Below are 27,563 nucleotides of genomic sequence, written 5' to 3'. Positions count from 1 at the left end.
CAGAGAAACCCTGTCTCGAAAACAAAACAAAACAAACAAAAAACAGCTGGCCAAGGCTTGGGGTGTTGCTGGTCTGCGTCCCAGAAGGCTGCTCCCTGGGATAACATAGTACTATGCCACCATGCATAGCTCCAACTGACTTCTGTCTCTGCCCTGGCTGTACAGTATCCCTTGCTCTACAACCCTCATGGCTTCCTGTTGCCCTCAGCTCCCTAGTGATCCCCACTATCCAGCCCTGGACCTTCCCCCATCATTCCCCTGTTACGATTCCGATTCCCATTGTTCTTCCATTGTCCAGCCTGTTGCTCCCCAACCTCAGGACCCACTGGAGACAAAGTGGAGGTGTGCCGATGAGCGTTTCCCTGCAAGTTCCAGGTGTCTCAGCCTCTCCCTAGAGAGGAGGAAGGCCTGGGCTGGGTGGATCTCAAACCTGTCAGGCAGGTTAGCTCTTCCCCGAAGTCTTGGCACAGACTGCAGCCCTAACAGGGGCCTAGCAGGATCTGGCTGTATGTCCTGGGGCAGAGAGCTGGGAGCCCCAGGTCCTGGGACAGTGGCCTATAGACACCTTGGGAACACCAAGGAGCTACAGGTGGGTCAGCCGCTGGAGGAGGAAGATGCCTGCACTGGGCCGTACTGGCTGTTGGGGTGAGGTGGCTGTGTGAAGAGAGACAAAGTTGGGAGGAGAGAGAGACAGGGAGATGAGGTGGGGGGGTGGATATATCCTTCTGCTGCTGCTCCTGCCTCAGTGTCCCCTTCTACACTGAGGAAAACCCAGCTAGAGCTTGAGAAAGGGAGATGGAAGGGTGGTGGAGGGGAAGAGGGGAAGAGGAGGTGCCAGACTGGGCCCCCCCCCTCCAGGGGAAGTGGGTATAGAAAACAGAAGTGGCCAGGGGGACCATGAGGAGGAGAAGCTTTGGTGGCAGCCTGGGAACACCGGGACTTTCCAGATTGTAGGGAAACAGGAAGTGAATCCCTAGGTCCTGGCCTGCCTGGCCAGGCTGGCGCACCTGCAGCTTGGTACCTGCTGAGGGCTGGGAACCTGGAGGGAAGCTAGCTGCTGCGGGCAGGGCGGGGGCGGGAGGTAGGCAGATCTCAATAGGGGAGCTGGGGCTGGGGCTGCTCCAGTCTGAGAAGCTGAGGGCTCCAGAAGTTCCTTAGCACTCCCTGGCAGGGCTTTCTATCCTTTGAAACAAAGACATGGGCTGTGCAAAGCTGTTCAGTGCTGGTACTTTCCTATTTAGCCTAAGGTGCTGGGCTTCATCCCTCCCTATGTATCTGACCCCCCCCCCCCATATCAAATTGTAAAGCTAAAACTAGGCTGGGGCTCTGAAGGTGGGCTACCCAGCATGCAGAGGGCCTGGGTTCCATCCTCAATACCACATAAACCAGACATAGTGGAACATGCCTGTCACCCCAGCACATGCCTGTCACCCCAGCACATGCCTGTCACCCCCAGCACTTGCCTGTCACCCCCAGCACTTGGAAGGTGGAGGTGTGCGGGGATGGGTGGGGAGCAGGGAGTTCAAGGTTATTGTTTTTTGTTTTTGTTGTTGTTGTTGTTGTTTTGTTTTTGTTTTTCGAGACAGGGTTTCTCTGAGTAGCCCTGGCTGTCCTGGAACTCACTCTGTAGACCAGGTTGGCCTTGAACTCAGAAATCCGCCTGCCTCTGCCTCCCGAGTGCTGGGATTACAGGAATGTGCCACCACCGCACTGGTTCAAGGTCATTATTGGCTACATTTTTGAGTTTGGGGTTGGCCTGAGTGCATGAAACTGTTCTCTTTTTTGTTGTTGTTGTTGTTTTGTTTTTGTTTGTTTGTTTTTTCAAGACAGGGTTTCTCTGTATAGCCCTGGCTGTCCTGGAATTCACTTTGAAGACCAGGCTGGCCTGGAACTCAGAAATCTGCCTGCCTCTGCCTCCCGAGTGCTGGGATTAAAGGCATGCGCCACCGCACCTGGTGAAACTGTTCTCAAAACAAACAAAGCCACAGTTTGTCAGTGTGGTCAGTGGAACAACCTAGCACATAGCTCCTTAGTTTAAAGGCTCAGAGGAGTAAAGTTCCCGGGGGTCACACAGCAAGCCCATGCTGCTGCATATTTAAAACTGGGCCATGGCCAGGCATGGTGGCGCATGCCTTTAATCCCAGCACTTGGGAGGCAGAGGCAGGCAGACTTCTGAGTTCGAGCCAGCCTGGCCTGCAAAGTGAGTTCCAGGACAGCCAGGGCTACAAGGAAACCCTGTCTCAAACAAACAAACAAACAAAACAAAAACCCTGGGCCATGGACTTAGAGCCAGGTCCCTGTTGCTTTCTGAGGCTGACTCCTGTGTTTCCTTGGAAATCCCCAAATCTGACTAATTCCCTAGCCATCCCCAGCTTGGCAGATTCCTTCGGGCTGACAGGGCTAGATACACCCTGGGCTGGGCAAACTGCCCCCATTTGAGGCAAGATTATTCACAGTGACTTCATGGCTTCCCGTGCTGGACGTGTGGCAGAGGTCACTTTCATGCCTTTCCTTAGGTGACCTGGGACTAATTTCAGGATAGTCCTCTGCCTCCATTTCTTCTCCTGGGGAATGCCGGTGACACCTATCTCAGAGGACTAAGGTGAGAAGGAACTGGGTTCTTGGGTGTGGGACTCAGGCCTCCTAGTGGGTCTCACACTTCCAAACTCTTTATTCTGTGTGTGCGCGTGGGGGGTGTATGTGTTTGTGTACAGTGTGTGTGTGTGTGTGTGTGTGTGTGTAGGTCAGAAGTTAACCTTGAAAGTTACTCCTCAGGTACCACCTGTATTGCTCCCTGAGACTTGGTCCCTCCTGGACCTGGAATGTGCCCACTAGGCTAGGAACCCTCCTGCCTCTGCTTCTGCAGCAACGAGATGATCTTCTGAGCCCATGCCACCACACCTGGGCTTGGGAATAGAGCTCAGGTCCTCAGCCCTTTACCCCAAGCTGGCTGCCCACCCACTATACCAGGCTTTTTTATTGTTGTTTGGTTTTCAAGACATTGCTTCTCTGTGTAGCCCTGGCTGACTTTGAAATCACTGAGATGGCCTGTTTCTGCCTGCCCAGGGCTGAGATTAAGTTAAAGGAGTGTGCCACCACTGCCCGGCTATACCAGGCTTTTAAACAGCTTTTCTTTTATCTAGACTGTCTTTCCTTTTGGTCTGTGTGACAAACTCCTGATTAAACTTAAAATCCAAGTTTCTATAGCCTTACTGCTTAAGATCCCCAGTGGTATCCTTAGCTTTATGCAGAGACTCTTGCCTGGGTCTCCTTCCCTGAGGACAGATAGTCCTGGTTTCCTGTCCCTTAGACAGGGTTTTTTGGGGGCACAATAAAGAGCCAGGTTCTCATCTGGGATGGCGGCGCATGCTTTTAATTTCAATACTTGGGAGGCAGAGGGAGGAAGATCTCTGAGTCCAAGGCCACCCTGGTATACAGAGGGAGTTCCAGGACAGCCAGCTACATGGAGATAAAACAGCATCCATACAGTTCATTTTTTTATGGGCAAATCTAATCTCAGGGTTGCAGGACACAGGCTTCTGAATGGTGGTGCCTCTGGACCTGAATTCATGATACCCAGCTGGGAAGGGGATGGTGACTGAACTGGCTTTAGTCCCACGGAGGCCATTGTCCTAGGTCTGGACTGAGAAGGGAGACACGTGAATTAGATCTATAGTGGGTTTAAGAGATTGGACCAGGCATGATGGTTTATGCTTGTAACATCAGCACTTGTAGAGTTCTGGTGGATCTTTGTGAGTTCTAGGCCAGACAAGGCCACATAGTGAGACTGTCTAAAAAGAAAAGAAAATAGGGCTTCTAGATAGTTCTAAGGGAGCGGAGGATGGCAAGGGTGTGAGAGGTTGGTGGGGTCTGATGTTGCAAGTGTGCCAGGGCATGTGCAAAGCCCTGAAGGGTAAACTGAGGATCAATCGTACAGCCCAGCAAGGTCAGGCAGGGGACAGAGAAGGGGTCCAGTTCCCTCAAGTAGCAAGAACTGCCCGGCCCCAAGAGGCCCCGCCCCTAAGGCCGCGCCCCTTCGTAGAAGCGGAAGTGCGCGCCGCCGGCAACATGGCGCCCAGAACCCGGAAGTGAGCGGCGGCCGCTGAGAGGCTCCGGGAAACCGAGGCGTCGCGGGCTCAGCGATCAGGTCTGAGGTGAGGCGCCGGCCCGAGACGCCACTGTGACCCTTTCGCGATCCCCACGCGACTCTTGCGGCCAGGCTCTGGTTCCGGGCTTCTCGTGGCCGTTCCTTGGCTGCAGGGCGGGAGTGGACGCGGAGGAGGGTGCCGCACCGCGCGCGACCTCTGACCCTCCCCGCGACCCCCTGACCCCGCCCCCAGTTACGACCCCTGTGCGCCCCATCTCTCTCTGTGAGGCGAGACCCCACGTTCCGCGTGGACTTCAGGCTCGGTCTTGACCCACGAGTCCTGACCCCACGTCCGGTTGCGACCCCTGCCCCTGCCCCAGGCAGTGAGCCTCTTGGCTGTTCCCGTGAACTCCCCCATCTCCGGGGACCTCTCTCTCATTCCCGCTTTGACCCAGCTCCCAGGGAACCCCGACTCCTATTGCGACCTCCATTTTGACACTGACCCCAGTTTCCTATGACCCCCTACCCCCCTTCCTTTTGGCTGACTCGGATTCCTGCCTCTGGTGGTGAGAACCCTTCCTTCCCTGAAAATCTTGTCCACAGCCTGTGAATCCTGGCCTTGACCCTGGTATTGGGTCCTTGGAGGTACCCCTCATTCTTTCCGGCACCTCGATTCCCAGACAATCTACTTTGAACCTTGACCCTAACAGACCTCTACCTTCCCATCTACAGTTGAACCTCAACCTCACCTTGGGACCCCTGTTCTCCCAGTGAACCTTAACCTCATCCTGGGTACCCCTTCCTCCTAGACCCAGGACCTTCCCTCTCCTGAGACTCAGGTTGCACCCCGGGAACCTTCCCCGCCACTCCTGCCCTTGACCCTGGTCCTGGGAGGGAACCCCAACCCCCACCTTGTGCCATGATCATTTGACCCCAGGCTCAGTCATGACCCCTAACCTTTCTTTTCAGTTGTCTTCTATCAACTCCTGTTCAGTGTCCTTTTTGACCCCTTTCTTTTTCTGGTGGTCTTTGACCCTGGCGCCCCCTGAGGTATTTTTGTCCCTTCCTACCCAACTTGGTGTCCTCAGCGTTGGGGGTTCTCAGGAACCCTGGCTATCAATGAGTCTCCTTACTGGGTTTCCTGGGTGGGTGCCCAGACCTGGCCCCACCACTGGTCCCAGCCACGTCTCTCACGTCTCCTCTTCTGGTTTGGGTTGGGGGAGTGTGTGGTAGAGAGTGACTTTGAAACCACCTCACCAGGGAGCTAAGTGGGGGAGAGTGGGTACCACCACCCCAGGTACTAGAGATGCACTAGAGGGACACAGCTGAACTAGCCTGGTGGTGAGGGAGGGATTTCAGGGAGTCTCCTCAGATGTCATGATTAATGCTCTGAAAAGTTAAAAAAAAAAAAAAAAAAAGGCATGAGTGTGTCAAGTGTCTGGGCCATCCCCCGGCTCTGCTTCCCGGAATGCCTGTGAGTCCCTGAGTCCCGCCCGCTCTGGAGCGGCGGCCTTCCTGCCTTGGCTGTCTGGTGCGGGCCACTGAACCCTGAGAGTGGGGAGTGACGGGGAGCCTGACCTTGGGGGTGGCACAACTGCTGGTGAGTTTTCCAATGTGGTAAAGGGCCCCGAGGTACTAAGCTGAGCTGGGACCCCAGTGAACACGTTAGATTGAGGCATTGCCTGGAACCTGGCATGGTTGGGACTGGCTCTGCTGTGTGAGACTGGGGACATTTGAAGGAACAAGGGGCATAACCTGGTGCCTCCCTCCCTGCAGTCAGCCGTGCTAGGGACCTGATCCAATAGCAATCAATGGCTGGACTCTATCTGGGAGGCCTGGCTAGCTGAACCCCCAACTTCTCCTGGCCCCTCTCTACAGCCCTTGGGCCCAGCTTTGGATTGTCCCAGGACCTGGTTCCTACAGGTGGGTTGCTGAGGCTCTTTTCCAGTTGGGAATGATGAAGGCGGGGACCTGCCAGCCCAGTCGTGGGTATGACAGTGACAGAGAGGCACCTCTGTGGCCATCAGTCAATCCTGGCAGACTTCTGCTTTGCTTCCACCTTTAAGGAGAAACGGGCACATGCTGGAATGGGCAGCCTGGCCCTACCAGTGGCGGCTTCTCTGGGCTCTGGAATGTGGGCAGTTTCTTTCCCTGGGTGGAAGTGGATGCAGGCACATAAGAGGGAACTGAGGCCCCGAGAGTTCACATGCCTGCTTGTGCAGTCCTGACACCAGGGCCCCTTGAGCAGGGACAGTGGGAAACACTGGCCAAGAAGCAGAATAAAGAGGCGACTGTCCCTGCTGCCTCTCCTGACCCCCACAGGGTGAGATGGACTACTTTCCTGCTAGGGATGTGTGTGACAGAATCTAAAATTATGAGTGGGGAGGTTTGAATGCAGATGAAGGTCTACATCATACATTGTCAACATGGCCTCAGCCCTGTATGTGCCATCCAGTGAATTGTGTGAGCACAGTCAAGTCTATGCTGTGTGCATGTGTGTGTTTGCACGCCAAGTGTACTTCTTAGTCACTCCTGAGGTTCACATGTTTGTGCTATCAATTGTGCAGTCTGCAGCTCCTTTCACTGCTTCCGTAACTAAGGGCCCTATGGTAATGGGAGGGTCAGCATGGAGGACAACCTGAGGACAAGGTCACCCGGTTTATCCTGGCCTGTCCTCAGCACACTCCCACCCCTGGAGCTTCAAGTCTACCACCTGCAAGGGCTTGGGGTGAGGAGCTGGCTTCCTTTGGGACCATTGGTGACAGTGGCTGCCACCTCTCTGGTTGCCCTGCTTACTCCCCAGGAGAGGTGGGCACCTGTTTTGGCTGGTTTAAGGGATTTCAGAGCCAGGACGTAGCTGAGACTTTTGTCCTTATGCTTGTGGGCATCTCGTGCTTGGCACAGTGTGGAGAGACCTCAAGGACATTGTGTTCAGAGATACAGACACAGAAGGCCACACATTCCCTGTGGTGGGAAGGATCCAGAGTCGGGAGGAGGGTTTGTAGGGCCTGGGGCAGGGAGGTTGGGATGAGGTAACTGTTGTGTGGACAGGCCTACCTTTGGGAAGGGTGTGTGTGTGTGTGACATATTCTGGAACTATGTAGAGGTAATATTTGAATGACTTAGTGCGTTGGAAACTCTGCAGATGAACTTGATACATGGGAATTCCAAAGCAAGGTGGATTGTGTACCTCCGAAGCCCATGGGTGTGATTGTAAGGTTGGGGATGGGTCATAGGTCTGGCCCCTAGGGACATTGGAGAATGTCTGAGAACCTTCTTCTGGGCCCCTTAGATGAGGACGGGCACAGTGGCCTATATGGCCGCAGCTCAGCTCTGTATGTGGTGAGGACTCTGTGCTGGCAGTTGTGAAGGGGCAGTGTGCCGACAATGACTAGAGGTAGCCCTGATGTCAACTGTTGTCCTGTCCTCTTGCTCCCAGCAGTGGATCCTGTATGGTCAAAGGGACAGAGATGGTCCCGCTGGTCTATGAAGAACAGCCAGCCATGCCTGGGGCTGTGTGCTGAGTGTCTGGGGATAGCAGAGATATCTTATGTGCTGGGGAAGACATTGGCTTGGCCGCTATGTGTCCACACTGACCACAGGGAGATGGATAGTGGGTCAGATACAGCATTCCTAGGTGGCTTCAGAGTTGTCTGTCTGTCTTGTCCTCCCTTGCCTCCATCTTTTGTCCCTAGACCCTGCTGCTTTGTTCCAGACTTGCACCCCCACATCCATGTGCAGCTGTGCTGTGGTGAGCAGACTTACAGGCTCTCAGACTGGCCCTATCCTGGCCCCAGTGCAAATCCAGTATGGAGTGAAACTGAAAGGGGCGGTGGCTGGGATGGGGCAAGGTCCTGCCACATTTCGAAAGTGACAGTGCAGGGCCTGGAGGAAAACTGCTCATTTGCCTTTTCCGGAAGTCCCCCACCCATGGAGGGTCAAAGGCTGCAGATCCGGGCAGGACAGGTTGAGGGTCCTGGGAGGGCAGCAGATCTAGGTCTTTATGATGGTGACTCATCGTGACAAGGGTGGGGTCACTGTACCAGGTGTGCCAATAGGTCAGAGAGAAAGTCCCTGATGCTAGAACAGCAGCTATATATCCCAGTTGCTCTCAGGCCATTCTATAGCCCCGGGTGGCCTTCTGCACATCAGGAAAACCAAGGGCAGTGTGGTCCCCTTGCTCTGTCTGCAGCTTGTGGAGAGGGCAGTGTGGTCCCCTTGCTCTGTCTGCAGCTTGTGGAGAGGGCAGTGTCTTTGCTACTTTTCCCACCCTTTATCTCACTCCTTCCCCCTTGTTTTACTCCCTATCACTAAATAGGAGAGAAAGAAGGATGGGGAATGGGGAGAGCCCTAGATCTCACTTCTCCTTCCAGCATGACTACCAACAACCCCTCCTGAACAAGCATGACTACTAACAACACCCATCCCCGCTGAACAACCACCAACCCCGCCTCTCGGGTCCTAGCATGTATATACCCTCTGAAAAGTTCCCAGAATCCCAAACATCTCACACTCCCAGAAACTTTCTGCAGCTGGCAAAACCGCGCCTCTACTAGAGCACAAGGCAAATCATAGTCAGCTGCTGTGGACAGTCCAAAGCAGCCCCACCCCCACACCTGGGATTAAAACAAAAAGACGCTCTTTTAATATTTCTTTGTTTTGTTTTGTTTTGTTTTTTAAAGAAACCAAAATTACACAGTTCTCTCTATAGGGTGGGTGCAGTTTTGGCCCTGGGTCCTCGTGAGTGGTTACGGGGGTAGTCTCATATGCCTGGTGGGGACCAGAGGGCCCATGTCATGTTACAAATGAATGGTTGGGAGCAACCAGAATGTTCTGGGTTGGGCCAGTGAGGGCTCTGTGTGTATCCCAAGTGCAGTGAGTGAATTGTGGTATCTGAGTCCCTGTGTACTGGCCAGGGGTGTTCATGTCTAAGCCTGGCTAGAGGCCAGCTAAGGAAACCAGTTCCTGTCACCTGGGCACAGGCATACTGGAGCCCAGGGAGATGGCCTTTTGGATTCTGAAGCTTGGCCTTCTGAGCCCCAGGTAGAGGTTGGGGACTCAGGGATGCCACTAGGGGTGTCCTGGAGTTGACATTTTTACTCTGGCTCTGTGGGAACCTGGTAGCACTGAGCATTGGGGGCTGGGTATGATATCCTGTTTTGCTCACTTTAGATAGTCAGGGGTTGCCACCCCCAAACTCCAGTCCTGGGCTTCTCCTGAAAAACCAGCCTGTCTGGATACCCAGAGCCACATTCCTTTCTCCTGCCCCCTCCTGCCATGCCTGGGCCTCTCCAGTGTGCCCCGCCCACCTGCTTCCTCCCCCCTGAAGGGCGGGGCTGGGGAAAGAGCCCCAAAGAAGCTGTGGGACTCCAGACACTCCAGCATCTGACACTGTGTCCTTGGACCCCTGCTGATCATTCAAGAGTCTCAATTTGGGGACCAGTGGCTGGCCTGTGTAGTGTTGGGATCTGAGGTGTGGTCTAGAGAGTCATCAGAATAATTGGCCCTGTGGACATGCTGACTTCCATGGTCAAGACTGTCTCTCAGGTTTTAGTAAGAGTCCCAGGTGAGGGGCTATAGCTCTAGGGACAGAGCACTTGCCAGGCGTGCATGCAGAAAGCCCTGGGTTCCATTCCACAGCCATATAAACCTTGTGTTGTGGGGTGGTTCACACTGTCACCCCAGCACTCTGGAGTTCTGCTACAGAATGAATGAGTCCAGAGTCAAAACCATAGTGGGTGTGTCTGAGTGGTCATGGTGTCCCTGAGGTCTTCTCAGGCAGAGGCCTCTCTCTTTCACTTGCAGGCAGACCCCAACTTAGGCCACACTGTCTGTCCTGCAGGCTGTGGAAATGGGGATAGCACGAGTCAGTCCTCTGGAGTCAAGGCCTATCCATTGACAGCATTGCCAAGGTGAGGATTCCACCGACCACCAGCCTAGAGCCTCCCCTATAGGCCTGTGGGAACCAGCCCAGGTCCCATTCGGAGGCCCCTGTGCTTATGTTGCTGGACCTGTATTCTCTTCGTAGTGGAGAAAGAAGTGTGTGCCTTGGCAGCAGTGTCAATCAAGCCTGCTTGTCCTAGCATGGAGCATGGACCCTCACTCACACAGACACACACACACTGCTCCTGTACCCACAGCCCAACTCCAAGCTAGAGCTAGCTAGCCTCCACTTTCCTCTGGACATTAGAGAACCCTCATGCTGGGATAGAGATCCCTGTGTTGACACTGAGGCTGGACCAAAGGATCTCAAGGAAAGTGGTGGCCAGCCCCAGCTACCACTTGAGTTCTCCAAGAGGCTCTGAACTTCAGGTGGGATGGCAGCAAGCTCTCTGTGGACCATAGACATACCAGGTCATCAGTGTCAAAAGGAATAGGAAGGAAGCCAGGCTCGGGTAGAAAGTGACCTAACAGAATGACTTGAGAAGCAGAGATCATAGCTCAGCACTGAAAGACCAGGCTGAAGCTTGAGACCCAAGCTGGCACTTCCCAGGGCTGGGGCTAGGGCCCTGGAGACGCAGCCTGAGGCTCTGTCATGCTTCTGGGACAGGTAGCTGTAAAGCTAGGCGATATGCCCCTGTGCTTCTACAGGAAGTCAACTCTTCAGATGCTGCACAGAGGCTCCTCCAGGCCTGCCTCCAGCATGAACAGACTTTGCCCATGGCGTCCAATTACTAGCTTCTATAGTTTTGGCTGATCTGTATGCAAGGGGTGGACTAGTGAAGCACTGGGCTGTAAGTAGATTGTCGTCAGAAAATCTCTTCCCTCACTGTGATTAGTTGTCACTCTAACGGAGAATTACCTACAAGTGCCTTTGTTGTAGAAAAAGAAAAATGCTAGGGGATAGGGATGGCTGTACCCCAAAGCTGGGCATTGGGGCCTTTCTTCTGAGCCTGGCTTCCTCCCTGGTCCTTTAGAACTGGCAAGGCCTGTGTGCCTGGCTTCCTGAGACTCCGCCTCTCTCTGGAGCCTGGAGAGGTTGTGTGAGCTCATGGGCTCTGGAAAGCCAGCTGATACTTCCAGTGGGGGCTGAGTCCTCCTCGTGGTTACTGTGAGGTGATTGTCCTGGCCCTGATGGCACCTGTGGGACTGGAGTCTAGAATGTCCTCCTCAGAGGAGGTTTTCCTCCTGGTGGTCGCAGCCTCCGCAGGACACTGACTGCGATGGACACCTACTGTCCCAGGACTTTGGAGGCTAAGGTAGGAGGATGAGTCCCAGGCCAGCTCCAGGTAGCTGAGACTGTCCCAAATAAGAAAGCACAGCAGCTTAGCCTGTGTCCCACCCTTGGCTCTGTGAGGGCAAGGGTTGCAGACAGTTGTCTGTCTCTGTCCTTCTCTGTGCTCCTACTGGCCTCCAGTCCTCCCTGCACTCCCTGGGTCAAGTCATAGGACAGCAGCTAGTGGTCTCCCCTAATCTCTGTTCCCAACTGGGCTTTCTTCTAGTCTCATGGTCACTAGCTCAGTCTCCTCCAACCCCTGTCAGTGGGTCAGACTAGTGCCCCTGAATCCCCCAGCCTGTGCCCTCTCCTGTGAGCAGGGCCATGGCCAGTTGAGGGGATGCCAGGCACTGCCCGCCAGGCACTGCCCACCAGGCCTGACATTTTAAGCTACTTCCCACGTAGTCATCTTTGTCGCCAGCTCTGCCAAGGGCTATGGGGTCTCCAGCCCTCCACCCTCACTCCCGAGCATACTGCTGTCACTCGATCCCAGCACATGGTCCTCTGGACTAGGCCTATGTCCAGCCAGACCAGAAAGTTTTGCAAGGGAGGGTGGGCAGTTCAGACTCCAGGCTCCTCCCTGCCTCTGGCAATCTTGTCTTCTAATATTCCCTCCTGCCTGTCTCTGTCTTTCAAAAGATCCTGGAAGGCAAAGGTGCTGAGCCTCCCACACTGTGACCTCCCGAGTAATCCTGGAGAAGGGCTATGGTTGTCCTTTGACCATTGTCCCAAGGACTCATGTACAGCCAGGAGTGAGAGCTTTCCAAGCCACCCTAGAGCCAAGCTCAGCTGCTACACTTTCTTTTCCTAGATGGGGGTGGGGGTGGGGTTTCTCTGTGGAGCCCTCGCTGTTCTGAAACTCACTCTGTAGACCAGGCTGGCTTTGAACTAAGAGATCCACCTGCTTCTGCCTGGAAGTTGTTGCAAGTAGAGGTGTGCACTAGCCAGCACTAGCCAGCACCCCATGCTCTCTCTAAGGGATGACATGAGATTGGTGGAGGGGCATCCTGGGCTGAGGTGTTAGCTGGGGGTCAGAACTAGGACTTGAGTTATAGCCCACATCCAGACCCCTGCATCATGGCTACTCCCCAGCACACTGTCCTCATTATACAGTGCGGCTCCTGCCACCAGCCTGCTTGTGACACCCTGTGTCCATGTCCTGAAGAACCTGGGGTTAGGCTGGCCATGGCCTCTGCCTGTGGTTGGCATCCCCATTGTTGTGTTCTAGGGGCCTCCAGGGAACTCTGGAAGCTCAAGGTCATGCCCGGGCCTTCATATTCAGTTCTGGGAGTCAGCGCAGGTCAGAGCTGCTGCCTCTGGCACAGTGCAGATGCCAGGGCTTAGAGACTTCCAACCTGGGTAATTTTTAACCATAGAAATAGAGAATTCTGAGTTCTGGAGACCCTGATGCCTGTTTGATGTCTCCAAGGCCAGGACCCTGAACTTGGGAGTGTCACTGGGCTTGGGGTCAGCTACCGGAGGATCTCAGGATCATGCACTGTGTCCAAAGACTGTCTGCAAGTGAGGCTCTCAGCCAACCACTGCCCACTCTCCGTCAGCGAGGAGGCTCTGGCTTCTTCACACCTAGCCACGTTCATCTGGGTGCAGAGCAGTGGAGGGCCATACCCCATCCTGTGCCCACCCCATCCCTCCAAGTAGGGAGAGGTCAGCCTGGGTGACCTGTGTGTCAGGTGGCAAGATCGATGGTGGGAATCCCTGCCGGGTGAGCTGACGGGCCTGACCGTCCAGTTACTTATTTGTTTGTTACACTCATTCATCGTGCAGGGGGCATGTGCAGCACAGTGTGCGTGCGTGCGTGGAGTCAGAGCACAGCTGTGGACGGTGGTTCTCTCATTCAAGCATCTGGGTCCTGGGGATGGACTCAGGTTGCCAGGCTTGCCAAACCTAGCTGGCTGGGATCTGCCTCTTGAGTGTGGGGAATGGTTTTAGGGGTCTCAGTTTGGGCCCCTGTCCCAAGCTCCCACAGAAGCCTTAGGCTTCCTGGCTGTAAGGTGGGGAGAAGAGACTGAGCTTGTGGGATCCTGGCCAGACAGCCGATCCTGTAGCCACTGGCACCAAGCCTGCCTTCTCTAGCCCTTACCAATGATTAAGACAGTACTCAGCACCCACCCTCAGTGCTTCTAGCAATCACAGAGGGGAGACCAGACCTCAGGACCACAAAAAGGAAGGTCCTGTTGTTCTCAGCCCAGGCTCTCCAGAGCCACTGCTGCCCAAGGTCAAGTCTGGTTTATGAGAAACTCCCAGGCCTTGGGGACACCCAGGTTAACTCTTCCTGAAGGCATGGGGAGGAAGGGGGCCCAGCTGGACCTTGGGGAGAAAGTGGGCACACTGAGCTCCTGAGAGTGGCTGTCGACATGTTTGGTGTTGCCTGAGTATCCTGTAGGTTTGGGTATTCTCTGAGACACAGCCTTTCCCACAGCCAGGCTGACCTCTACAGAGGCCAAGAAGGGGGTGTTGTGCTGGGGTTCTTGGCAGCCAGGTTTACCTGGCCACTGGGAAGATGTCAGGGTAGCCTGGCTGGACCAGACTTCTGGGCTGCTGTCCTTGGCCAAGGTAAGACTTTGAGCTATGGAGATGCAGTACCAAGACTCATGGCTCATTGTCTCTCATGCATGGCACGTTAGTTGTGAAGCAGGGCAGCTGTGGGTGTGGCTGAGTACTATGCCACATACTTGTTCTGTGGACACGAAGAATGGTGACTGGGGAGGGGGGGACACAGCCTTCCACCCCTCAGCTTGTGCACACATTAAACTGTGTGTCAGTTCTCGAAGCTGACTGCCCCCTCTCTAGGTTCTGAGGGCTGGCTCTGTGCAAGGACGTTCTGTGGCTGGAGTCCAGTACTACCCTAGCATGCACGCAGCCCTGCTTTCCATGAGACCCTGTGTGTTAAAACACAGTACAGGAACCACCTACTCTCAGTGCCAGGCCATTTATTCTGGAAGTTTCTGTTTCCAGGTCACAGCCTTGGATCCAGTGGCTCTCTGCACTCATAGGTCTGCCCATGTCTGCCTGTCACCAAATCAGCTTGGTTTTGGAGATGATTCGATTCACTTTTTTTTTTCAACCAAAACAACAACAAAAAAGCCAACAAAACACCAGGTATGGCAGTGACTTAGTAGAACCCCATCTAGAGTTCCCAGTAAGGGGCTGGGGGTGAGGCTTAGAATCCCCTGATAAGGGATTGAGGCTCTCCTCGGTAGAGCCCAACCTAGAACCCTCCTCTTCTCCTTGCCAGCGGCTCACTATCAATGGATTTTGTCAACTTCAACACATCCCTGCCAAACCCCAAGAGTCCAGGTCATCTCAGCTGGCCCTTTTCCATCTGTGAATGGACACACCTCTAAATATGTTTGCAGTTGGCACCTCTTCTAGCAAGCTCCCAGCTGTTCAGACTCTTCCCCATGGAACTGGCCCCAAAGGTTCCAAAAAGGCCAATGTCTGTACAGAGGAAGGGGCTACCTGACCCTAGTCTCTGTGACCAAAGGCTGGGTCTCTAGGACCTGAGATGACCATAATGTTCTTCCCACTGGACAGCGATAGCTGAACCAGTTGAACCTAACTAGGCATCTGAATGGCCTAGGACTCCACCTCACAGGAGCTGAGCCTCCTGCTGCCTGGGCTAGGGCCCGGGGCCAGGCACTCACTGGATTTGGGAATGTGAGGCGTGTGGGTCAGTCATGGTGAAGGGTGAGCACCAGGGCTCTACACTGTCTGTCTGCTAGGCCCTAGCCCTGTTCCTCCTACATTGTCCCACCCAGGACAGTCTGGCTGGTCCCTGCTAGGCAGCAGATGCCTGGACATCACTTCCGGGGGTGATTCCAGAGATGGTAACTCACAGCTGAAGCACCACGAGGCGTCTGGAGGGCCAGCAGCCGCTGCACAGTACGGAGGCCAGAGGGGCTGTTAGGGACTGGAGGGCCTCTCCACCTTAGGGCGGCTCTTTGTTTTGTGTTTTGTCTGGAGCCCAAGTTGGCCCAGCACCTACTCACAGATATTGTGATTAAACGGGTATGCCACCACACCTTCCTTCCCAGCTCTCTGCATTCTTGGTCACAGGCTAGAATGACAGGTATGCACCAACATTGGTCAAACCCAGAGCTTCATGCATGCCAGACAGGGCTTTTCACACTAAGCCCTAACCCCAGCTTGTCTGTCTGTCTGTCTCGTTGTTGTTGTTGTTGTTTTTCAAGATAGGGTTTCCCTGTGTAGCCCTGGCTGTCCTGGAACTCACTCTGTGGACCAGGCTGGCCTTGAACTCAGAAATCCGCCTGCCTCTGCCTCCCAGGTACTAGGATTAAAGGCGTGCGCCGCCACTGCCTGGCTTAACTTTCTTGTGTTGATGTAGAGTCTCCATCTGAAGCTCACGCTGTCTAAGAACTTGGCAGAATCCTCCTGCCTTAGCTTCCTGAGTGTTGAGCCTGCAGGCACATTTTACTGCTCTCTGATCAGGTTTCCAAGAACAGAATAGGGACCTGGTGTGGCCTCCTTGAAGCCCTTGTGTCTTCAGAAACCTGGAGGTCCTGAGAGGCTGCATGTGGGTGGGACCCCCACATCCTCCCCATGTGTAGAGGGACCTGAGTCAGTCTCAGAAAAGGGAGGAGCAAGGCAGGTTGAAGCCACCCTGTGTTATCCAGGCCTGTTCTCCTCTGACTTATGCTTTGCCACCCTCAGCTGCTCTAGAATACTGTTACAGCTCTCTGGAATGTGGTGGCAGAAGGAAGCCATGTGATCCTGCAGATTGACCAAGATCACTGCTTGGAGTCTGTCTCCTATCGGGAGTAGGGAGGAAAGCAGTGCCTAGCCTGTACCACTCCTGGTATGAGACACACACCTAAATGTAAACACAACAGGCTGCTAGCAGAAGGCGCTTCCATGCCCTCTGGTCCGCAGGTGCAGTGTGGTGCACACCTGACTCAGAAATTTGCTTATTACATGTATTTAGTGTATGTGTCTACTTGCACATGTGCGTGCAAAATACTGTTCTTTTGTCCAGAGGATTCAGCAGGGCGTGTGTGACAGCGCAGCCTTTAATCCCAGCATTTGGAGACAGATATAGGTGGAGCTCTGAGTTCAAGGCCAGCCTGTTCAACATAGACACTGTCCATAAAAAGTCTTTATCCACTGAGCCATCTTGCCAGTCCCCACCTGAGTTTATTCTGTCAGTGTGAGTGTCTGACTAGATGCCCTGTGGTGTACGTTCAAGACAGGAAACAGATAACTGGGGGACAGACTACAGAGAGAGCAAGTCAGTGTGGGGCAGGATGCCTAGACATGGGCATCTTGGGAGGTAGGATGACTGTAGGGCATGCTGGGAAGGATGGAAGATGTGGTGCCATGCTGTGGCTTCTAGCACGGATGGTGCCCTGCCCTGTGATGGTGGCCAAAGGGGATCATGCGAGTGAGCAGCAGGTGCAGACGTCTTCTCCACAGCCCGGCACTCAGGAGTCCAGCTCTGTGTCTCAAATGTTTACTTATTACTCTGTGTGTGTGTGTGTGTGTGTGTGTGTGTGTGTGTGTGTGTGTGTGTGTGTTGACCATGGGGTGTGTATGGAGGTTGGAGGCTGGCTTGCAGGGATCGTTTCTTTGCTCTTGTCAGCCTGTATTCTGCATGCATGTTCTTGTCATGGAGTCCCACACTGGTTTGTGCTTGGTTCTCTTCCCAAGTGTCCCTGTTCATGGCTGTGCAATATTTCAGTATGTGGGTGCTACACACCGTCTCTCGGTGGAGCCTGGGCTGTGTGAATGGTGAGGTTTTGACTTTCACCTGGAGTTTGTGTGGACCTAGCTTTGGGCACATAGCTAAAAGCAGAATTGTTGAGCCTTGTAACAGCTCTGTTTAACCCTTAAGGAACCACCAGACCCTTTCTAGGGCTTTGCCATATTGCTGGCTTGCCTGTGTTGTAAGCGCCTGGCTACTTCCTCTATAATTAATGGTGCTCAGTGGCTGCCTGGATAGGTACCCATGTTGTCCCCACCCACCCCAGGTTCACCGGTGAGCTCTTTGCCTGGTCAGAGGAGCCAGTTAGGATCACGGAAAGCACAGCCCCCAACCTCCACTTGGTCCTGACTCACCAAGCATGACCCTTGCCTTCCAGGACAGGAGGGAGCAGCAGTGCTCCACTCAGGACAGAAGGGAGCACGGGTGCTCCCTAGTGGGAGAGGAGAGGATACAGCACAGTGCAGCCAAGCCTGCTGCTGCAGAGTCCCAAAGACCGAGGACCGCCTGAGATAACCATTCTCTCTACTCTCTAAGACAGCAGCCCCCAGCCAGTGCATACCTAGGGGTGGGGTCCGTCTCCTGGGAGCCTATGAGGACACCACAGGGCTGGGCTCTCAGGATAAAGGAGGGTCTGCCCTCAGGGAGTGTGGTTGGGAGGCAAAGGCTGTGGCAGAGGAATGTCTGAGCCTTTCAGCCTCTGCAGCCTGTCAGCTGCCAACATGGAGCCAGGGCTGGCCTGCTATGCCCCTCAATCAGTCATCAGTCAATCAATCAATCAATCAGTCTCTTTCTCTCCCCCTGTCTCCCCCCTCTCCCCTCCCTCCCTCTTTCTGTGTCGGCCATCCTCTCTCTCCCTCCCACCATGTGTGTGTGTGTGTGTGTGTGTGTGTATGTGGTGTGTGTACATACATGCTTGTTTGGGTACATACCCAGAGACCTAAGGACTTTATCACTCTCTGCCTTATTCCTTTGCTTAAAAACAAAACAAGGTGGTGGTAGTGCACATCTCAGCACTCAGGAGGCAGAGGCAGGTGGAGTTCTGAGTTCTGGGCTAGCTTGGTCTACAGAGATCGTTCCAGGACAACTAGGGCTACACAGAGAGACCCTGTCTCAAAAACCAAACCAAACCAAACCGAACCGAACCGAACAGAACAGAACAGAACAGAACAAAATAGGCTCTTGGGCCGGAGATACAGCCCAGTGGTTAGGAGCACTGTCTGCTTTTGCAGAGAACCCAAGTTTAATTCCCTGTACCCACATGACAGCTCACAACCATCTGTAACTCCAGTTCTAGGGGACCCAGTGCCCTCTCTGGCTTCTGCGGGGACCAGGCATATACACGATGCACAGACAGGTACAGGCAATGCTCATACACATATAGTTAAAGTAAATACTTAAAATATGGTTTAATGTAGCACAGGCTAATCCTTGAGCTTGCTGTGTTGTTGAGGGTGACCTCAGACTCCTGACCATCCTGTGTCAGCCTTCCTAGTGCTGGGATGACAGGTGTGTACAACACCTTTGTGTCTCACCGTCCGTCTCTCACTGAACCTGGTAGTGTCTTGTAGTCACTGCTGGGGCTAGAAGTAAGTGTGGTCATGCCCAGCAGGTGCTGGAGATCTGAGTCTGCGCAGTGAGCATTCCAACCTAGTACAGCATTTCTCCAGTTCCTTTTTTTATTTGCAGGACATGGCCTTGTGTAGCTCAGGCTGGCCTCTAATTTCCTATGTAGCCCAGGATGATCTTGACTTCCCCATTTCCCTGCCCCACCTCCCTAGTGCCAGGATGGCGTGGGTAGCACTACAGCTTGTTTATGGGGTGCTGGGGATCAGACCCAAGGCTTCCTCTGTGCCTGGCGAATACCCACGCCATGGCCCCACAGCTTAGGTTTATTTTTTTTTGAGGTAGTCACACTCTATAGCCCAGGCTGGTCTTGAACTTGTTACCTTGCTTCCTCAGTTTCCCAAGTGCTGTGATGACAGGCTTGCAGAACTCAAGGCCACCTGCTAGGCAAACATTCATCACTGAGCCACATCCCCAGTTCACCCCAAAATATGAGTTCGACCAGTCCCCCAGATCACACAGTATCCATCCACCATGAGCCTCTGTGAGTGCATCCAGTTGTGACCAGACTCCCAGGTCTGGGCTTGCTGGGCAGCTGGCCTTCATAGCTGGGACTGGTGCAGAGCATGACTTCTGGCCTTGCTGGCAGTCTTGCCTCTGCCCACTGGGCCCTTTTCCCTCCCTCCTGCCAGCATCCCCAGGCAGGCAGGCTGGCTTCCCCTGGCTGGATTACACAAGCCACTGCCTGCTACTTGTGGCCTGGGCTGTGGGCAGTTACTGGAAGGCCCCCGCTCTGCTCCAGGGCTTGGCTGGGCGGCGTCCATCTCCCCTTCCTGTCTCTGGTGATTAACCTTGTGTTGCCCGCCTGAGTTCCACCACCCTCCTGGATGGTCTGGGACTCTGTTCTAGGCTGGGGGGTATGGGGGGAGCTTGGGGACCTTGATGTGCTCCAGTCTGTGTCACAGACCTGGGGCAGGGCATAGTTGTCCTGTGTCTGACCATGTTGGGCTTAGGGTTCACCACCCTCCAGCCAGGGACACCTGAGCAGGCTCTGTAGGGTCTGGCTCAGAGGGAACTTCTGGGGTTCTTCTGAGGTGTTTAGGTTTCCTGATATGCTCTCGGTGTCTGCAGTGTCTTCAGAGGTCCTGCCTGACCCTCCCTGTCGGGTCACAGTGCCAGCCTCAGCCTGTGCTACTACAGCAGCTTGATCCAATGGGCAGCGGCCATGCTATGACCAGTGCTTATGGTCACAGTGGGGCAGGAGCCACATTTTCCAGATAGGCTTGCCAGGAGTTGGGGAACCTGCACAGTCCTTTCATGATGGCTTCCTCTCCCACCACAGGATATGACATTACAACTGCCGCTGCCAGCACCACAGAGTAAGAAGTCCAGATAGCCGCCACCCGAGGGTTGCGGAGCGCCGCCTCCACCTGCCTGATGCTGGCAGTGGAACCCACCATGGATGGGGACTTCCCTCCACATGAGCTCCCACCCCCTGGAGGTGGCATCCAGCTACAGGTGATCCTTGTCCTTGATCTTGAAACCACCCCAGGGGACAAAGCAGATTTCTTGAGGGCACTCGGATCATGACAGCACTTTCTGCTCCCCAGCTGCCCTGATACCCCCATGGTCGTGATATGTCCCCGATTGAAAAAAAGGGTTGACCTCTGGGTTGATCTTGGCCCACAGCATCTTCCCCTCACGTCTCCTGCCCCACAGTTTGCCATGGAAGGAAGGGCTTTTGTTGTCTTATTGTTGGTTTTGGTTTTTTCTTTTTCTTTTTTTTTTTAATTTAAATTTTTTATTAGGTATTTTCCTCATTTATATTTCCAATGCTATCCCAAAAGACCCCCATACCCACCCCCCTTATTTTGCTTTTTCAATGCTGGGTTTCCTGTAACCCAGACTGGCCTCAAGTTTGCATGTATAGAGTGATCTTGAACTCCTAGCTCCATCTTCCGGAAGCCAGGTGATAGGCATGTCCCCACGCCCATATATGTGGGACTAGGGATTGAGCCCCATGCTTGTGTGCTGTAAACCGAGTCCTGAACCCAGACTTGCTTCTGGGTTCTTTGAGACAGGGTCTCAGTCTGTAACCCAGACTGGCCTGGAACTCATGGTTGTCCTCCTGCCTCAGCTTCCTGAGTGCTAGGATTCCTGGCAGGGGCTGCTCATGCTGTCCCAGGCCCCAAGGATGCAGGACTCCCACAGTGTTCCAGGACACAGGAAGTAAGTGGTCAGACAGGATGAGGGTAAGCCAGAGCTATGCTGTAGCGCAGTCCCAGGGACACAGGTGGGGTGACAGGGCCCTCAGGCACTGAAACAGCTATGTAGGCTGCCGCTGACCCAGGACCACACCATGCCCAGCTGCACTATCACGCGCTCCTGTGGGGGAGCATGGAAGAGGAAATATCATTAATGGAGCTTCCAGATTTTGGGGTGGTGGAAGCAACAGCGACCAATACCCATAATGTCACTTGCAACTCAGAAACCCTGGCTGGCATCCAGTAACTGTGGCCAGTAGCAAGCAGGCCATGTCCAGCTCCTAATCTCTCTACTTGGCCCTCTCTGTTCCCCGCCCACTGTTCCTTCATCCACAGCCCATAATTTACTTAATTATTTCCCTATTGTCGGGCCTTTGGAGAGAGTCCAGTTTCCTCTGTTATAAATAGTGCTGCCTTCTCCTCCTCCATCCATACTGTGGTGTGATTTCACAGGATTCCAGAGACAGAAGCAGAGGTGGTGGACTGTCAGTGGACTGAGCTGGGAGCACAGCATGTATCTATCTTATGGTGCCATTCCAGCGATATGCACTTAGGGCAGGAGCAAAGCCCCATTAGGAATAGGGATAGGTCCCCTGTTGAAGAGGTTTTGGGTGAACCTCAGCTTTTCCAGGGTACACTTTGGGCCTCAGAGCCTGGAGTCACACACACACTCCCAGCTTAATCCACTCCCAACCCCCCCAGGGTGGGGGTGGGGATTCTAGACAGGGGCTCCATCCCTGAGCCCCACCTCCATCCTCTCACTGGGGAGTTTGGGAGAGGGGGCTCTGCCTCTGAGCATGTCTCCAGCCCCTCCCAGCACAGTGTCCAGGCTCTTTTTGGAAGGGGACATACTGAGCCCTCTGGGGCCATGCACCCATACTCGGCATGTCCTTCTCTCCATCGGCCTCTCAGCAGTCCCCATGGCTCTTGTCATGTGTGGGGCAGCTGAGACCCTAGCTGACAGCCTGGTTCTCCAGGACCCCTGTCCCTTGCACACCAGGGTCTGCTTTCCTCCCACACCTGATGCCTATGTTTCTGTGTTTGCAGAACCGACTTCTGCACTGTCCTTGGTGGGGCAGTTTCTCACCGTCATTGTACCCCACCTTCTCCAGTGAAAACCAGTAAGTGTTACTGTGAGGCCTCACCCCCCTCTTTGTGAGCCCTATGTCTCATCATCTGGGTTGGAAATGGATGAGGCTGCTGGAGGATGGGCTCTGGGGCACCCAGAGAGGCCTGGCTTTTAAAGGCTTAGAAGGAGTTTGCCTGGGGAGATGCCCTGTGGTCTGAACTTCCTGGGTACTTGAGATTCCTCCTGCAAGTGTGTGTGCGTCTGCGCTTACATGTGTGCACCTGTACATGTGGAGCTGGAGGAGGTCAGTGGTGGCTAGCTCCCTCAGTCACTCACTATGGTTTTTTTTTTTTCTTTTTCCCATTTGAGGGAGGGCCTCACTCTGTATCCATGACTAGAGTTCCCTATGTAGACCAGGCTGGCATGGAACTCAAATATCCCTCTGCCTCTGCCTCCTGACTGCTAGGATTAAAGGGGGACTGTCACATTCAGTTCATAGGTGTTTTGACTGCACATATGTCTGTATATGACATGGATGCCACAGAGGCATTGGCTGTCCTAGAACTAGTGTTTATAGATGGTTGTGAGCTGCTGTGTGGATGCTGGGAATGCGGGTCCTTTGGTATGACAGCCAGTACTCTTTAAACACTGAGCCGTCTCTCTAGCCCCACGTACCTGGGTCTTTTCTTTGTTCTTTTGGTTTTGGAGTTTCTTTGGTTTCTCTGTTTAACAGAGCCCTGGCAGTCCTGGAGCTTGCTCTGTAGACCAGGCTGGCCCAAACTCACAGAGATCAGCCTGCCTCTGCCTCCTTAAAGGTGTGGGCTGCCATGCCTGACCTACCTTGATTTCTGAGCCTGGATCTGTCACACGACCTAGAGCTCACCACTCTTGGTTGTGTCTACCTCTTCCAGGGCTGAGGTTAGAGGTGTGGCCACACCCTTCTCACCTGCATGAAGCTGGCTGCCCAGTGCAGGGCTCTGGGGTGTATTATGTAAACTTAACAGCTGCACCCTGTCTGCCTTCACATTTGTCTTAGCAAACCTCCTCAGATAAGAGGTAGAGGCCTTGGGATGGCTACTGTCTCTCTGCCCCAGGACTCAAGGAGTTGGAGCTCTGAGCAGAGAAGCTCTGGGGCCCCACCCCCAGCCCAGTGAGTTCAGCCCCTCACCTGCAGGACATCATTTCTCAGGTGGGAGAGAGGTGGCCAGGAATCGACTGGCCTGTGCTCTGGCCACGCCCTCCTCACTCTTCTTGGCCATGGAGAAATAGGGCAAGGTACAAAATTGGGCAGGGAGAGGACACAGGGAGGGTCTTAGGTTGTACTTGTTTGTCCTGTCCTGGAGTCTGACGGGCCATGTAGGAAGGGCTGCTTGGTGGACTGTTTCAAGTCTGCCCTAGGATGTTCTAAGGTATGTGTCTGAAGCACAGGGCTGGATCATGACTGCCCTGTGGCTAAGCTCCCAGCAGCTAGAAGAAATGCTGTGATCCTCTGTCCCCAGGCCCATGGTCACCATTCTTACTTCTTTTTGCAGACAGTTCGTGGGTTCCACCCCATTCCTTGGTGGCCAGTCTTGCCCTGAAACCAGCTACCCCACCACAGCCACCGTCCCCAGCTTCTTCTCCAAGAGCAGCGACTTTCCTCAGGTAATGGCCACCCTCATGCCCACTGCATGGGGCCCTGAGCTGTCACTGTGGCCACTGGTCTTCAGTGGGGCTGATTGAGACAGGGCTTTGAGGCTGATTTGGACAGGGAGGATCAAGCCAGCCAGACTGGCTGTGGCATCCTAGGATTGGGGTCTGTCACTGGCCTTTAAGACTTTGCCTCGGAGTGGTGTCCGGAGCTGTATGAGGAAGGCTGAGGGCTACCAGGGTCTGTGCCCACTGCTAGGCCATCCTCACTGGACACCATAGGGTCTCATGCCTGCCTCACACTGGCACTGTGGTGGGATTTCCCCAAAGCCTCCACACAAGTGTCTGTGCTCTGTGCAGCATCTGTGGCCAAAAAGCTCACCCACAGATCACAGGAAAGAGTTGAATCCCATTCCCCATGGGACACCAGGGTGGCTACCCACCAGTCCCTCTCATACCACCCAGGGACTTGTAGCAGTGAACTGTCTAGGGGTCTCTGCTCAGCAACTGGGCAGTGGCAGACACATATCTCTAGAAATGTAAAGAGGCTCCTCAGACCACCACAAGGAAGCCACTTCTGCTAGCCCCCATCTCTCTGCCTTGTTTGCCTGAGTGTCTCTGTCTGCCTGTGTCTCTGTCTCTGTGTGTTAGGTTTCTGAAGGAATAGAACTGATGAATGAATATATGTACATGTATAATGAACATGTAGTATGTGTCACACACACATGCAGATAGATACAGACATGAGTGGCCCCTCAGTAGAGTGGCTTATTGTCTGTGCTCAGCGGTTGTCTTTAGTTGCTCAGTCCTTGAAGCTGGATGTCCCAGCAGTCCAGATCCAGTGCTGGAGTCCTGTAGGATTCCTAGGGGATGCTGGTCTTGGGTCTGCACTGGAATCCTGAAGAACAGGGTTCTGACACCAGCGAGGGAGTGCCTCACCAGCAGGGTGGATGAACCTGCCAGCGAGAGTGAGGGCAAGCAGGCAAAAAGCAAAAGCATTCTCCTTCCACACCCTCTTATGTGGGCTGCCACTGGAAGGTGTGGCCAAGGTTTAGGGGGGTCCAGGCACGAGCCTCCCCACCAGGTGTGCCCAGTGGCTTGGGTGAGTTGATTCCAGCTGTAAAGCTGGTGACCAAGATCACCCAATCAGGCTCTGTCTCTGTGTGTGTCTCCCTGTCTCTGTCTCTGCCCTCTGCCTTTGTGTCTATGTGTCTCCATCTCTCTTCTGATGTCAAAGGCCCACATCTGCCTCCCTGTGGCCAAAACTCCCAGAGGTGAGCTTCCCCGCCCCCCTCCTGCCAGCTGTACTCACGTGATCTGCTTGTCTGAACCCCATTTGTCACACACATCTGGCAAAGTGGTGGCTGCCTGTTATCTCTCACTGGCAGATGGGCATCACCATCCATTGGGTGAGCATTTATTGAATACTTGGTGTTTGTGTGTCCTGTACACACTGCCCCCTGAATGCCTGTGGAGGGGCCTACCCTTATGCCTGTCGCCCTGTCCACAGAAGGTTGGAGCAGGGGATTCTATCCTAGCCTCTGACTGTGGGCCTGAGCTTGTCACTTGCCTCTACCTCCCTCATCTCCCCAGGCCATGGATGGCCTCGGATTCCACAGAACAAGAAGGAGCCAGACCTGAGCCAAGCCTTACCACAGGTCAGAAAGGACATGAAGAGTGGCTTAAGTGAGGCCCCTGAGCTGGGGACATCTCCCTGTGGCCCTCAGAGGCCCTGCTCCGTGCCCTCTGCAGGGGAGGGGCTGAGCATCCTGGAGATGTGGGTGTGGCCCAGCCCCACCCGAGTGGGCGTGGATCCGCCTTGCAGGTGGCTTCAGGACACAGCTTTCCACAGTTTGTTCCAGTGGCAAGAAAGCGGATACCCTCATGCTACCTGTGTGCTCTGTGTGGACATGTTCCCTACCATGGTATGAACCAGGAGACAACAGAAAACCCACCTCTGCTTGGACCCAGAGCTAGGAACTAACCATGAGCCCCGAGTTTCCTGGCAGAAGAAGCAAAAAGAGAAAAGAGATGAGTCACATGACTGACCCGTACACGAGGAAAGTCTGTGGATGGCTTCCTGTGTTCTCACTCTCTACTCAGGAAGCCAGGCAGGAGGACGGAGGTTTTAGGTGTTTCTGGGCTATATCCTCAGAGTTTATCTCGAAGCAACTAGAAAACTAACAGAAAGAGAAATAGAAGAAACCAAATATTGTCTGCCATTCAGTCTGTCCCTTCCCTGTGGGTAGGAGCCTCCTGTGCACTTGCATCTTGAAAGTCGCCTCTGATGTCTGCCATCTTCTGCTCTTCGTCCTTCTGCTGTGAGCTGTGGGAACCCTTCCCACAGCATACATGTCCCACAGTGCTGCATAACTTTGACCCTTGGGGCCCCAGTATCTGCTGACTGGACCCAGCACAGCACACACTGGTCATTTCAGGATCCCACAGAGTGTCTTGAGTGCCTGACAGTCCCTGGAGCCCTGCCTTCCTTTGCAGCCGGCCCCAGCCCTCGGCCTCCTACTTCTACAAGGGAAGGGCCCGTGTACTCCTGCTCAGCCCTCCAATCTCCAGGTGGCATGGAGCCCTCCCCATAGGCTCTGATAGCCCTGCTCGGTGACCGGAACAGCTCCACAGTCCCCTGTGGGAATACCCACCCTGGGCGTGCAGGTGCGTGGCTACCCGACACCTGCTCTTGTCTCCATTCTTGAGTTTTTTTAGTTGAGACATCATGTGACTCCCAAGCTACCATGTCACCCATCCCATGAACTACCTACCATCTTTCCCTCCTTAGTCCCCAGCCCCCAAGAATCCTTTTCCTGTCTCTAGATTCTCCTGCTCTGGACATTTCCTGTTATGGAGTTCCACACAGTGTGACCTTTGTGTCTGGGTCTCTCACAGTGTCTTGAAGCCCCTCTACACTATGGCCTGTGTCTCTACCTCTCATGGCTGAGTGACACTCTGCCTATGTGCTGTCTGCTCATCTTCTGCAGAGCTTGTTTATCCATCTGACCATCGAGGATGGCAGAGTTTCCATGGGGACTTGTTCCTGTGGTTCTCGAGGACATACCCAGGAGTGGAAGTGTGGGTAGAGGTGACAACTGTAAGCTGGTAGTGAAGTCTTGTGTACTGGGTGTGGGGGCCTTGGTTCTTACCTCAGGAGGGCAGGTACAGCACACTTGGGGCAAAGCCTGTGTCATGAGAGGGGTGCCAGAGGCTGTGGGAAGGACCTGCTACCTGGAGCCATCTCTTCTGCACTCTCCCCAGGCCTCTCGGGCTGTCCCCTCCTGGAATGCCCTGGGACTCCTCTGTTCCCAGGGCTCACCCAAGCCCTGCTGCACCTTTCCTGAGGCTCCCTGTATGGATGCAAAGCCATGCAGACCCCACCTTCTTGGTCATGGTCCTGTCTCTCATTACCCCCAGCCCCTGTACAGGGAAGGCAGCCTCCAGGACCCCGGTGTGCACAGGTAGGCCCGCACCCCAGGCCTCCACTTCCCTCCAAGGCTGTATGTCCCGTAACATGCTCACTTGGCCAGCTGCTGGGAAACTAGATGAGCTCACAAGCTCAGGAAGGAGCGATGCCGCCTCCCGCCTCCCGACTCCTACCTCCCACCTCCCACCTCCCTCCCAGTGGCTGCATTGACTACTCCGCAAATGCTAGTCAGGATCAGAGGTCTGGCCACTGCCTGCCCAACAGTTTACTGGCATCGGGGGAAAAAGAGAGCCAGAGAGGGGCGCTAGCTTACAGGAAGCCACATTGGCTGCTGCTTCGTGTAAGAGGTGGGCAGTGGAGACCCTGTACATCGAATTCCATACACACTGTGGTCCAGGCTATACTCTTTTGGAGAGGCAGGAGTGGGCAGGGTGTCGGGGACTGGAGCCAAAACCATTTAAGAACCAGTCTCTCCCAAATGGTGAGCCTGGTGGCCCAGGCAATCTGCATAGTGCCTCCCTGGCCACTCCCATCATCCCAGGCTCCCATGTACCCCTGAAACTGT

The 27,563-nt window shown here is 54.3% G+C and overlaps 1 protein-coding gene across 7 annotated transcripts in view; it reads left to right on the top strand.

The window, feature by feature from the left end:
• The first annotated feature begins 525 nt into the window (after positions 1–525).
• Sbno2 (strawberry notch homolog 2) overlaps positions 526–27,563 on the top strand; it is a 48,645-nt gene continuing 21,607 nt past the window's right edge. For 2 of the 7 annotated variants that reach the window (XM_021173733.2, XM_021173730.3), the window contains exons 1-4: positions 4,041–4,154; positions 19,949–20,124; positions 21,918–21,991; positions 23,472–23,583. In XM_021173733.2, the coding sequence (XP_021029392.1) occupies positions 20,044–20,124; positions 21,918–21,991; positions 23,472–23,583 (267 nt within the window). In that variant the 5' untranslated portion in view covers positions 4,041–4,154; positions 19,949–20,043. Of the gene's footprint in view, positions 590–2,503; positions 2,603–4,040; positions 4,155–5,579; positions 5,688–14,279; positions 14,424–19,948; positions 20,125–21,917; positions 21,992–23,471; positions 26,236–27,563 lie in introns of those variants that run through there. The other 5 variants (XM_085842982.1, XM_085842981.1, XM_029482431.2 and 2 more) reach the window with 5 other exon arrangements.

This window comes from Mus caroli, unplaced genomic scaffold, assembly GCF_978045245.1.
Source record: "Mus caroli unplaced genomic scaffold, Mus_caroli_1 scaffold_9, whole genome shotgun sequence".
NCBI classification, from domain to species: Eukaryota; Metazoa; Chordata; class Mammalia; order Rodentia; family Muridae; genus Mus; species Mus caroli.
This window is presented reverse-complemented; position numbering and strand designations above follow the sequence as displayed.